The 13845-nt window shown below is 41.6% G+C and overlaps 1 protein-coding gene across 1 annotated transcript in view; it reads left to right on the forward strand.

Annotated features, from left to right (window-relative positions):
* Positions 1 to 13845, forward strand: part of itgbl1 (integrin, beta-like 1) — a gene marked incomplete at its 5' end in the record, with an annotated part of 139056 nt that overhangs the window by 122913 nt on the left and 2298 nt on the right. The window contains 2 exon segments of the mRNA XM_084161589.1: positions 2290 to 2436; positions 6134 to 6253. Of these exon segments, the coding sequence (XP_084017715.1) occupies positions 2290 to 2436; positions 6134 to 6253 (267 nt within the window).

The raw sequence follows: 13845 nt of genomic DNA on the forward strand, positions 1-13845 counted from the left end.
ATATGTTGATTTCTAAGAAATTCTAAGGTTTGTATCATTCACAACTAAAGTTGCCAAATAACTCTAAATCTAGCATATAGGACCTGTTTCAAATGATCACTTTTACGCTCAACATAGCCACTTCAAATGCGCACTCACTCTGTAATGGGAAAAATATCCTTTCGATGTTCAATTATATTATTCTTACTATAAAATCATAGAAAATAAAATAATGGCACGGGACTTATAAGCATATCTTGTCAGCTAAATGAACAAGCCTGCAGGCTATGGCATGGAGCATAGCCAGATAACGTAGGCCTACAGTAGGCCAACTCACATTCTGTTCACCTGAAATATATTTTCTTCATATCATAATGTTTCGTTAAATAAAAATGGATTTATTGTGATGGTGTACATTAAATTGGTTTATTATACTTTTTTAAATGTAGATGTTCCAAATGTGCGCATCAGCGGCTTTTATGGGTGGAGGCCTGGAGATGCTAAACGTGTTTGTGTTAATTAACAGTAAATTACCGTGAGACACCGGCAGTCTTTTGCATGACAATAACCGGCAGACAAAATTTCATGACCGCCACATCCCTATTTTAATATTAATCTGACACTGGTCTCCTCCAATCAATATTAAAATCGCTCATTATTAATAGTTCAGATTTACCATACATAGATAGTGAGGGAGCCGAGGGAGGGCAATACACTCTTACTAGTGTCAGTTGGTTATTCTGGCCAAGGCCCACATTAAGAACAGACAATACCTTAACCATTTGGAATGAGTGCCTAAACGTAATGTTTTAACCCTATCCAAAACCTTAACCCTAACTATTTGGAATGAGTGCCTAAACTTAACCCTTAACTTCTAAATTTGACATTTGGAGAAATTGAACGATACAGAGCAGCAGGAGCAACAAAAACACTTCAAAATTTGACGTTTGGAGCAACTTCGAAATTTGATTTTTGAAAACGTGGATGATGTCTAATTCTGCAATGAGATTGTGGGAGCTGGTTGCACTGACACCGCCTCTTCCACCTCAGCCTGTTCCACCTCAGCCTGATTCAGGTCACTGCACAGCACTGGCATTGGCCAGCGGGACCAGCACACACAAAAAAAGGCGCTACCTAAAAGGGTTCTTCGGCTGTTCCCATAGGATAACCCTTTTGATTCCAGGTAGAACCCTTTTTGGTTCCAGGAAGAACCTCTAGAGTTCCTCTGTGGAGATGGGAGAACCTTCCAGAAGGACAACCATCTCTGCAGCACTCTACCAATCAGGCCTTTATGGTAGAGTGGCCAGACAGAAGCCACTCCACAGTAAAAGGCACATGACAGCCTGCTTGAAGTTTGCCGAAAGATGACAAAAGGCTCTCAGACCATTAGAAACAAGATTCTCTGGTCTGATGAAACCAATATTGAACTCTTTGGCCTGAATACCAAGCGTCACGTCTGGAGGAAACCTGGCACCATCCCTGCGGTGATGCATGGTGGTGGCAGCATCATGCTGTGGGGATGTTTTTCAGCGGCAGGGAGACCAGTCAGGATTGAGGCAAAGATGAACTGAGCAAAGTACAGAGAGATCCTTCATGAAAACCTGCTCCAGAGCGCTCAGGACCTCAGACTGGGGCGAAGGTTCACTTTCCAACAGGACAGCGACTCTAAGCACCCAGCCAAGACAACGCAGGAGTGGCTTCGGGACAAGTCTCTGAATGTCCTTGAGTGGCCCAGCTAGAGTCCGGACTTGAACCCGATCCAACATCTCAGGAGAGACCTGAAAATAGCTGTGCAGCAACGCTCCCCATCCAACCTGACAGAGCTTGAGAGGATCTGCAGAGAAGAATGGGAGAAACTCCCCAAATACAGGTGTGCCAAGCTTGTAGCATCATACCCAAGAAGACTCGAGGCTGTAATCGCTGCCAAAGATGTTTCAACAAAGTACTGAGTAAAGGGTCTGAATACTTATGTAAATGTAATATTTCCGTTTTCTATTTTTAATAAATTAGCAAAAATTTTGAAAAACCAGTTTTTGCTTTGTCATTATGGGGTATTTTGTGTAGATTGATGAGGGGGAAAAAACAATGTAATCAATTTTAAAATAAAGCTGTAACCTAACAAAATGTGGCAAAAGTCAAGGGGTCTGAATACTTTCCAAATGCACTGTATGTATAACCTGTCCCCCACCAGGTAGTGGTTTCTAATGGTTTCCATCATGTAACATGCTGTATGTCTACCTTGTCTCCCACCAGGTCATGGTTTCTACTGGTTTCTATTGTATAACATATGTCTACCCTGTCCCCCACCAGGTCATGGTTTCTGTTCATGCGGCCGGTGTATCTGTGGTGACGGCTGGTTCGGGAAGTTGTGCTCGTTCCCTCGGACATGCGAAATGACTGACACTCAGAGCAAAGAGCTGTGTGAGACCGCCGATGGAGTCATGTGCAATGGAAAAGGTTCCATTGTTTTATTCTTTGTCATTCTATTACATTGATTTCATTTCTATTTCCATCTATTGGCTTCTTTTTGTGTCTATTCTCTGCACTATTTCATTATATTCCATTAAATTATTTTCTACTCCGTTGATTTGTGTAGACCACTTGAGTAGAGCTTTCCATGAGATCTGATCACACAGAATAGGGTAGGTGTAGTATAACGAACAACGCCCTCATACCTGCAGTCTACCCAGGGCTGGCTCCAGGCATAAGCGACATAAGCGGTTGCTTAGGGCCCCGGCTGCTAGGCAGGGCCGGCGCCAGAACGAATCTGTTGGATGGGCATTTCATTTCCATAGCGGGGCACGTTATTTTCATGGGACTTCCTATGTCTGCATACGCTGCACATTATCTTTTTTTACTAGAGACGTTGGGCCTGGAGGGACCCCAATTCAAGCTAATGAGCAGTCATTATGACAGTGTAATTAATAGATTTTCTATATGCTGTCGCAAAAATAATAATTTGGTTGTGTTTATGAAGGTCTTGGCATTAGAATACGAATAAAAGCATTTTCATTAGTTTATGTTACTGTAGGATATACAGTACCAGTCAAAAGTTTGGACACACCTACTCATTCAAGGGTTTTTCTTTATTTTTTAATATTTTCTACATTGTAGAATAATAGTGAAGACATCAAAACTATGGAATAACACATATGGAATCATGTAGTAGCCAAAAAACTGTTAAACAATCAAAATATATTTTGTACTTGAGATTCTTCAAATAGCCACCCTTTGCCTTGATGACAGCTTTGCACACGCTTGGCATTCTCTCAACCAGCTTCATTAGATAGTTACCTGGAATGCATTTCAATTAACAGGTGTGCCTTCTTAAAAGTTAATTTGTTGAATTTCTTTCCTTCTTAATGCGTTTGAGCCAATCTCCCATAGCATTGTCACCGGCTTGTTCTATTGGTCCTCTCCCTCCTCTCTCCTGTCTCACCGTTTAATTTGGTGGTGGCGCGGACATATAATCAGTGTGAACCGTTTTTGGCTTTTTTGCGCTTAGGCCTCAGAGTTGTAGGCTCAGGCTTAGGTTCAGAATCAGAAGAATAATCATCAGAGATGTCATGATTCATTTCTTCCCCACCATCTGAGTCGTTTTCATTTAGATTTTGTAGCAATGCTAACGCAACATGTGCATTTTCGGCTTTGTCTTCTTGCCATTGTAAATTACACACGCTCTCACTGTGTAGCCCACTCCAAGTAGGCCAGAGTAGACTTATAAAACTGTTTGGATTTGGTGGACTGATATAGGGTACATACCATTTCGAGAATATAATTACAATAGATCAACACATTAGAATGGCCTGCCCTTTTCTTCATTCACAATTGGTGATTACTGTCAGTAATGCTGTAGGTGGGTGTAGTGGTGGAATCAAGCGCAGGACACCGAAGTATAGTCCAAAAGACTTTAGTGCAATTTCCAACAAGGAAAATCGAACAAACTCGCCCGAAGGCGAAACTACGCACGAAGGCGACAAAACAAAAGGCGCACTACACAGGTGCGTAAAACGCTCCAACACTGTGGAGTAAAGCTCAACCAAGCGAATAAGTAATGCTACAAGCACAACACACGACAGAAATAAATCAATCACACACAACACTAGACAAACACAACGAGAAACTTATAGGACACTAATTACACTAAATGAGAACAGGTGTCACAACAAACAGACAAAAGCAAACGAACATAGAAACATGCAACGGTGGCAGCTAGTATTCCGGAGACAACGAACGCCGAAGCCTGCCCGAACAAGGAAGAGAGGCAGCCTCGGCCGAAACCGTGACAATTACATAATTATGCATTGTTCGCTTTCTCTCACTCATTAACTTACCCATTCTCCTCCTTTCTCCCCCATTATACTTTACTTCAATAATTTCATATTTTATTATATGTGAAATTTGTTTCGGTATAGTTTAGGTTAAGTTTTGAGGCAATTATCGGGATGACACCTTCAACTATCGGGAGAAGGAGAGGAGCAGGCTCTACTGTAGGGAGAAAAAACTACTATCTCACCGGAGAAAGCATCCAAGCGAGCAAAACAGACCCCCTCTGTCTTACTATGTAGCCCATGTATCTGATGCTGTCTGGACAAAAAGAGTAGGACATGCCATACTCTTTTTGTCCAGACAGCATCAGATACACGGGCTATACATACTGAGACAGAGGGGCGCTGTTTTGCTCGCTTAGATGATTTATCTGAGATTGATGTGTCTTTCTGTCGGGCACGCGTCTCGGTCAAATAAATTATCAATATTTAAATATTTTATTTGGACGGGCAAGGAGATCCTGCTGCTAGGGGGCCCCGATCTCGCTTAGGGCCCCGAATAGGCTAGAGCCGGCCCTGAGTGTACCCAATATCCAGGGTATATCTATATCATCATGTGTTGGAGGCCGTATACTCTATTCAGCTATGTAACGAAAGAACAACTTGCATGTCACACTGGGATTTTAGCCAAATGTCAGGTGCATGGAGATTACTGGAGTATGGAGTACTGGCAGTGGTCTACTAAACCAAAAGTATGTTGTCCATCTTAGGACATCCTCACCCTCTGGTCTCACACCTTCTTAGGCTGCACAATGGAGATTAACATGTTTCACCATGCTCCTCTGAACCCAGACACAAACATAATACTATCCTCTCCCCTTAGGGTTAAGGTTTGGGTTAGGTTTAAAATCAGATTTTTTAACTTTTTGGCTGTGACAGCTAGTGACCACTCTGCAGAGCTGCCTCCAGAACAAGATTCATGACAAAAAACGCTAACCTGCGACTCAAGTGGAGCCAACCCTTCAACTCTCACACTGCCATCCTTCAGGCACACACTACCCACTGGGCAAAAACTGATTGAATCAACGTTGTTTCAACGTCATTTTAACCAAAAACATCTATGTGATGACTAATTGGATTTGCAAAAATTCATCAACGTGAGGGCATTTAATCTTTTTTTCACCCAACTTTTAACCTAAATCCAATGACATGGTGAAATGTTTTGTTGATTTCACGTTGAATTCATGTTAGTTGACAACTCAACCAAATGTAAATCAAAACTAGACGTTGAACTGACGTCTGTGCCCAGTGGGTAGTCTATAGGGATAAATAGTGGAGGCTGAAAAGGCCTCCCCTAGGGTTACAGCCATGACAGATTCGTTCCCCTCTCGTCCATCTGCCTGCTTGCATGCCTTTTTCCAAGCATTTAACACCTTGTTATCCAACCCGTCGCTCACTGCCCTTGAGGAGCACAGGAGCACACAGTAGCAAAATCTGATGGGAGAAATGCAAGGACAGTGCTTTTGTTGTTCAGGAGAGGAAGTACTGGGGGAGCCAAAGGAGGACAGACTTTTACAGTGAAGGTTTGCTGGGGGCGATTTCCAGGTAAAAGTATAACTGATGTGATATACTAAAGGAGTGGACAAACATGGGAAAACGACGTCTCGCTGGTAACAACCAGCCTGTCTTATATTTTAATTCAGTCACAATTTTAAATAGGTCAGGGCCACAATACACAATGACTGTGAGCACAGAGAACCTTGTCCTCACAAGTCTATTCTTATATTCTTATAACTGTAATTATTTTGTTGATTGCTTTGCTTGAACATCCGTTGTTGTTGTGTGTGTGTGTGTGTTTGTGTGAATGTGCGTGTGTGTTCTGGCAGGGTCGTGTCACTGTGGCCGGTGTATCTGCTCTGGATCTCCTCAGGATTGGTGGGTCTCTGGGGAGTACTGTGAGTGTGACGACAGAGAGTGTGATAAGCACGACGGACTCATCTGCACAGGTACGGTATAGACCACACACACACACACACCTAAAGCCTCTGTCCAAGGCCCAATTCTACCGCTGATAATGGTCTTGGCTTGGTGTCAACGAGAGAGTGGAAAGACAGGAGAAAAGAGAAAGCAGAAAGAGAGAGACTTTCCTCTTAACAGCCCAGCTCTCATCCAGAAGTGCTATCTTCTCTCCACTGATACTGAAAACCACAATAAGAGTTTATGGTCCCGCTTTAAATTACGTTCAGCTTATAAAGGCTTCATAAAGCCTTCATAATGCCTTCATAAGCATTACATAAAGGTTTCGCAAATAATCTATAACCATATGTCATGCTTTATAAAGAGTTCATAAATGTGGCATAACTATGTGACATAATCACCAATGTCAAACATGACATAACCCACTATGTCGAATATTATATAAACATGTGCTTTATGAAGGGTGACATGTTGTCCTGAAGGATGGCATACGCTCTAAAGTGAAGTCATGTTAGTCACATTACACCTAATCTCAATCCCAGACATTTCCACCCAAATGCGCGGAAGGTCTGGTGAAACAATGCATCAAACTTGGCCTTCATTAGTTAGGTTTAGGTTTAAAATCTAATTTTAAGAAGATAAACTGTGGAAATGGGCAGGGTTTTGCCATAATAATGACTTAATGACTTTTTGACTGTGTTAACTAGTGACGATGACAAATACTTTACTCAGGTCACTCCTATAGAATTCTATGGCCACTCCCACTAAGGCCAACTTTGAATGGTTTATATCCCAGGCTTATACACTACATGACCAAAAGTATGTGGACACCTGCTCGTCAAATATCTCATTCCAAAATCATGGGCATTAATATGGAGTTGGTCCACCCTTTGCTGTTATAACAGCCTCCACTCTTCTGGGAAGGCTTTCCACTAGATGTTGGAACATTACTGCGGGGACTTGCTTCCATTCAGCCACAAGCATTAGTGAGGTCGAGCACTGATGTTGGGCGATTAGGCCTGGCTCGCAGTTGGCGTTCCAATTCATCACAAAGGTGTTCGAGGGGGTTGCAGGCCAGTCAAGTTCTTCCACAAAGTTCTCAACAAACCATTTCTGTATGGACCTCGCTTTGTGCACAGGGGCATTGTCATGCTGAAACAGAAAAAGTCCTTCGCCAAATTGTTGCCACAAAGTTGGACGCACAGAATAATCTAGAATAATCTAGAATGTATGCTGTAGCGTTAAGATTTCCCTTCACTGGAACCATGAAAAACAGCCCCAGACCATTATTCCTCCTCCACCAAACTTTACAGTAGGCACTATGCATTCGGGCAGGTAGCGTTCCCCTGGCATACGCCAAACCCAGATTTGTCCGTCAGATGGTGAAGCGTGATTCATAATTTCAGAGAACGTGTTTCCACTGCTCCAGAGTCCAATGGCGGCGAGCTTTACACCACTCCAGACGACGCTTGGCATTGTGCATGGTGATCTTAGACTTGCGTGCGGCTGCTAGGCCTTGGAAACCCCTTTCATGGAGCTCCCGACGAACAGTTATTGTGGTGACATTGCTTCCAGAGGCAGTTTGGAGCTCGGTAGTGAGTGTTGCAACCAAGGACAGATGATTTCTACGCACTCGGCGGTCCCGTTCTATGAGCTTGTGTGGCCTACCACTTTGCAGCTGAGCCGTTGTTGCTCCTAGACGTTTCCACTTCACAATAACGGCACTTATAGTTGACCGGAGCAGCTCTAGCAGGGCAGATATTTGACAAACTGACTTGTTGGAAAGGTGGCATCCTATGACGGTGCCACGTTGAAAGTCACTGAGCTCTTCAGTAAGGCCATTCTACTGCCAATGTTTGTCTATGGAGATTGTGGCTGTGTGCTCCATTTTATACACCTGTCAGCAACAGGTGTGGCTGAAATAGCCAAATCCACTCATTTGAAGGGGTGTCCACATACTTTTGTATATATAGTGTATGTGCTGTGTGCGCAATAGCCGGGGGACGATGTTACACCAAGAAACACTTACCTTACTAATTTAAATATCTCTCACACCCTACAGAAACCTGTGGATCATGAGAACCTTCATAAATCAGCAAAACGTTAATATCCTATTTATTGACACTTCATGTAGTATCCTGTAATACTTAGTTTGAAGTGAGACACTTTTGGTCATTCATAACACACCCAGACTTTATATCGCATGACGCTGTACTTAATTTAAAGTCAGACCCTTTGGTCATTCATAACACATACAGTACCAGTCAAAAGTTTGGACACACCTACTCATTCAAGGGTTTTTCTTTTTAACTATTTTCTACATTGTAGAATAATTGTGAAGACATCAAAACTATGAAATAACACATATCGAATCATGTAGTAACAAGAAAAGTGTTAAACAAACCAAAATATATTTGAGATTTGAGATTCTTTAAATAGCCACCCTTTGCCATGATGACAGCTTTGCACACTCTTGGCATTCTCTCAAACAGCTTCATGAGGTAGTCACCTGGAATGCATTTAAATTAACAGGTGTGCCTTCTTAAAAGTTAATTTGTGGAATTTCTATCCTTAATGCGTTTGAGCCAATCAGTTGTGTTGTGACAAGGTAGGGGTGGTATACAGAAGAAAGCCCTATTTGGTAAAAGACCAAGTCCATATTATGGCAAGAACAGCTCAAATAAGCAAAGAGAAACGACAGTCCATCATTACTTTAAGACCTGAAGGGCAGTCCCCTCTGTATATAGCCTCCCTACTGTTATTTTATTTTACTGCTACTCTTTAGTTATTTGCTTTTATTAAAAATAAAAATAAATGTATTGCTGGTTAAGGGCTTGTAAGTAAGCATTTCACTGTAATGTCTACACCTGTTGTATTCGGCGCATGTGGCAAATACAATTTGATTTGATTTGAGTCAATCAGGAACATTTCAAGAACTTTGAAAGTTTCTTCAAGTGCAGTCGCAAAAACCATCAAGCGCTATGACGAAACTGGCTCTCATGAGGACCGCCACAGGAAAGGAAGACCCAGAGTCAACTCTGCTGCAGAGGATAAGTTCATTAGAGTTACCAGTCTCAGAAATTGCAGCCCAAATAAATGCTTCACAGAGTTCAAGTAACAGACACATCTCAACATCAACTGTTCAGAGCAGACTGCGTGAATCAGGCCTTCATGGTCGAATTGCTGCAAAGAAACCACTACTAAAGGACACCAATAAGAAGAAGAGACTTGCTTGGGCCAAGAAACATGAGCAATGGATATTAGTCCGGTGGAAATCTGTCCTTTGGTCTGATGAGTCCAAATTTGAGATTTTTGGTTCCAACCGCCGTGTCTTTGTGAGACGCAGAGTAGCTGAACGGATGATCACCTCATGTTTGGTTCCCACCTTGAAGCATGGAGGAGGAGGTGTTTATGGTGCTTTGCTGGTGACACTGTCTGTGATTTATTTAGAATTCAAGGCACACTTAACCAGCATGGTTCTGCAGCGATACCCCATCTCATCTGGTTTGAGCTTAATGGGACTATCAATTCAACAGGACAATGACCCAACACACCTCCAGGCTGTGTAAGGGCTATTTGACCAAGAAGGAGAGTGATGGAGTGCCGCATCAGATGACCCGGCCTCCACAATCACCCGACCTCAACCCAATTGAGATGGTTTGGGATGAGTTTGACCGCGGAGTGAAGGAAAAGCAGCTAACAAATGCTCAGCATATGTGGGAACTCCTTCAAAACTGTTGGAAAAGCATTCCAGGTGAAGCTGGTTGAGAGAATGCCAAGAGTGTGCAAAGTTGTCATCAAGGCAAAGGGTGGCTACTTTGAAGAATCTCAAATATATTTTGATTTGTTTAACACTTTTTTGGTTACTACATGATTCCATATGTGTTATTTCATAGTTTTGATATCTTCGCTATTATTCTACAATGTAGAAAATAGTAAAAATAAAGAAAAACCCTTGAATGAGTAGGTGTCTCCAAACTTTTGACTGGTACTGTACACAACTGCCTTATATCATGTGACGCTTTACTTAGACACCTTTGGTCCTTCATAACACATATATTTATTTAACTAGGCAAGTCAGTTAAGAACAAATTCTTATTTACATTGACGGCCTACACCTGCCAAACCCGGACGACGCTGGGCCAATTGTGCGCCGCCCTATTGGACTCCCAATCACGGCCGGTTGTGATACAGCCTGGAATCGAACCAGGGGGTCTGTAGTGACGCCTCAAGCACTGAGATGCAGTGCCTTAGACCGCTGCGCCACTCGGGAGCCCTTAAGGCTTAAGAATGTAAACACAAATGTATTAGCATTAAGGGAATTATCACTAACAGCTAAAACAAATAAACATTAAAGACATTTTGAAACCATAAATGTCCTTTTATTTGTACATTTTTAAAACAATACAAATACATTAAGTAAAAAAAAAGTCCAGCAATGCAATTACATTGAACATTTCACATGGCTGTGAATAGTGTAGCTTGATCCTGCGCTGGCGCACAAATGGCTCTTGCCTCTCTGACTGCATGATGGTTCCAACCTTAAAAGTAACACAAAAAGTTAGCAGGTCTGTTAGGAAATGCCTTTGTCACACCATCTGGATAAGGCATTTCTGTGCTGCGCCAGAAACTCTAAATGGGGAGATGGGAAACTCCATTCGATTTGTATTATTATATTCCTCTTTCATTTACAAATCTCATGACGTGTAATACGGGTAATATCAACATCAATATTCAAGCCATTGTTTATAGGGAAAATACGAGCAGAAGAGCAAATGTAAACCAGGGAAAAAACACACAACCCTCCCCAAAGCAAAAATAAAAAGTTTGACAACCCCTATTTTGGACCAAACCTCCCCCAGTACATTTCGATCTGTCCCTTATTTAACTGGGCCTTCTAGCTAGCTACATTTCGGCTAGCTAGCAATTGCTGTGAAGCACCGAAATTATTTGAAATAACGATTGAGGTAGCTACAGTATGTAATCTAACTGAACACTCAACTACTACAAACTAATTTCAATTACAATAAATACAGGTTACTGTAAATTACTTGTTTTTCGCTGTCCAGTGGCACCACAAGTGGTCATTTGATTTGGGAACTCCTTACATGATCAGCGTCTCGTCAGCAACACTAAAAAAGTACTTCCGGGTCACGGAATTTCGGAACATTTCCAAATAGAGGTCCCCTACAAAATAATAGAAAAGTGTCAATAACCTGTATTTATTCATGATATGTGAAAATGAATTGTCTAAACATTAACAATGATTCACATTTGTTCATATTTAAGTGACATTTACATTGAATTTGGGTTTTGAAACATGTTCCGAGGTCAAATAAATGCCCACAATGCGAATCACTGTATGTGGAATACATATTGGCATAGAGCAAGAACGATTCGGGATGCCGCAATAAAGGTATTATAGGGTATACTCAGTAGGGTCTGTAGAATGTATATATGGTGTCATTTCATGGGGCTCTGAATAATACGGAGTGTTGCTGGCCTTTTACTCTAACCATTCCATTGGTGGCCGCAATGCGACTCACTGTATATGGAATACATAATCATCACATGCTAACCAAACAACATTGCAGGGCATGCTCACTGAATTAAAGGTCAACTACACAAAAAAATCGATGTTTCTTAGATTTTTCCCAGACCTCAAAAGTCATCCCCTGATGTGGCTTAAGCATTGTTGTAAACACAGAGAATCATGTATTTTTATTTTTATATTGACTATGATCCCAAGACGGAAAGATGTTGGGCCATCCTAGAAATGTTTTAGAGCAATATAATATAATATAATATAAAAAAATGTAGCTTATACTTTTATCCAAAGCGACTTACAGTCATGCTTGAATACATTTTTAAGTATGGGTGATCCTAGGAATCGAACCCACTATCCTGGCATTGCAATGCTCTACCAAGATGCATGACAGGGTTATAAATGCTTTGTCAAGCCTAAATTTAATATGATTTATAAGGCCTTTATTAAGTAGTGCTTATGCCACAAATATTTGACTTAGTGGGTTATGTCACATTTGACATTGGTGGTTATGTCACACAGTTATACCACATTTATGAACCCTTTATAGAGCATGACATACGGTTTTAGATGATTTGTAACACATTTATGTAGTGTTTATGAAGGCTTTATGAAGCCTTTATAAGCTGCATTTCATTTAAAGTGGGACCGAGTTGGTCCCCCATAAAAATGTCCTCAGGGCAGCAGGGATTTGGACAGCTATTTAGAAGTACTTCTCTTATTGGCTTCATGACTCCTGTGTCAGTTTTAGTGTACCTCAAAGCAACGCTGTGACTACAGAATTCACACAAACATTCATTAAAAACAAGTGAGAAAAATGCGAGTGGACAAAGGGAATTTATAAATATGTTGGTTAAATGTCGGTGTTTAGCATATTAATGATTAGGGCATATGTCACAATTACCATATGCATGAGGATGATTGAAATCATGTTTTTTCATGTTTCACTGGGAAAAGTGACTTCTCAAAAAGGGGGGGGGGGGGGAGTTATGCAAATCAAAACAAACAAAAGTAATTCTTCCATTACTCCCCCTCTTCCCAAGGTGGCAGTACAATGCACTCAACATTTTATAATTAGAACCACGCATCTGTCTGCTAAGTTTGTGGATGAGTTATTCCACATGTGGGAATTTAATGGATTGTTCAAAGCAGGAGACTCTCATTATGCATACAATTCATGAGTGATGTGGAAAATTCAATGTATTAGAAATGCCTGCTGGTTCATTTCATGCACCAAGGATGATAATTCTGGTACCCTTTGAGCATAGAGACAATAACGAGGGTGCAAACCTGTGACACAAATTAGAACCTTCAGTCAACATCAGAAACATCTAATTGTCTTTGTCAGATTTGTGTTACAAAAATGACTTAAATGTTTGGTTTTTGAATAGTCATTCCAGTAAATCACATTAAGGGAATACAGTGAGGGAAGTATTTGATCCCCTGCTGAATTTGTACGTTTGCCCACTGACAAAGACATGATCAGTCTATAATTTTAATGGTAGGTTTATTTGAACAGTGAGAGACAGAATAACAACAACAAAAATGTAATGAGGGAAATAAGTATTTGACCCCTCTGCAAAACATGACTTAGTACTTGGTGGCAAAACCCTTATTGGCAATCACAGAGGTCAGACGTTTCTTGTAGTTGGCCACCAGGTTTGCACACATCTCAGGAGGGATTTTGTCCCACTCCTCTCCAAGTATTTAAGGTTTCGAGCCTGACTTTTGGCAACTCGAACCTTCAGCTCCCTCCACAGATTTTCTATGGGATTAAGGTCTGGAGACTGGCTAGGCTACTCCAGGACCTTAATGTGCTTATTCTTGAGCCACTCCTTTGTTGCCTTGGCCGAGTGTTTTGGGTCATTGTCATGCTGGAATACCCACCACGACCCATTTTCAATGCCCTGGCTGAGGGAAGGAGGTTCTCACCCAAGATTTGACGGTACATGGCCCCGTCCATCGTACCTTTGATGGGGTGAAGTTGTCCTGTCCCCTTAGCAGAAAAACACCCCCAAAGCATAATGTTTCCACCTCCATGTTTGACGGTGGGGATGGTGTTCTTGGGGTCATAGG

Source organism: Coregonus lavaretus (genome assembly GCF_964263955.1).
Source record: "Coregonus lavaretus genome assembly, chromosome: 5".
Lineage (NCBI taxonomy): Eukaryota > Metazoa > Chordata > Actinopteri > Salmoniformes > Salmonidae > Coregonus > Coregonus lavaretus.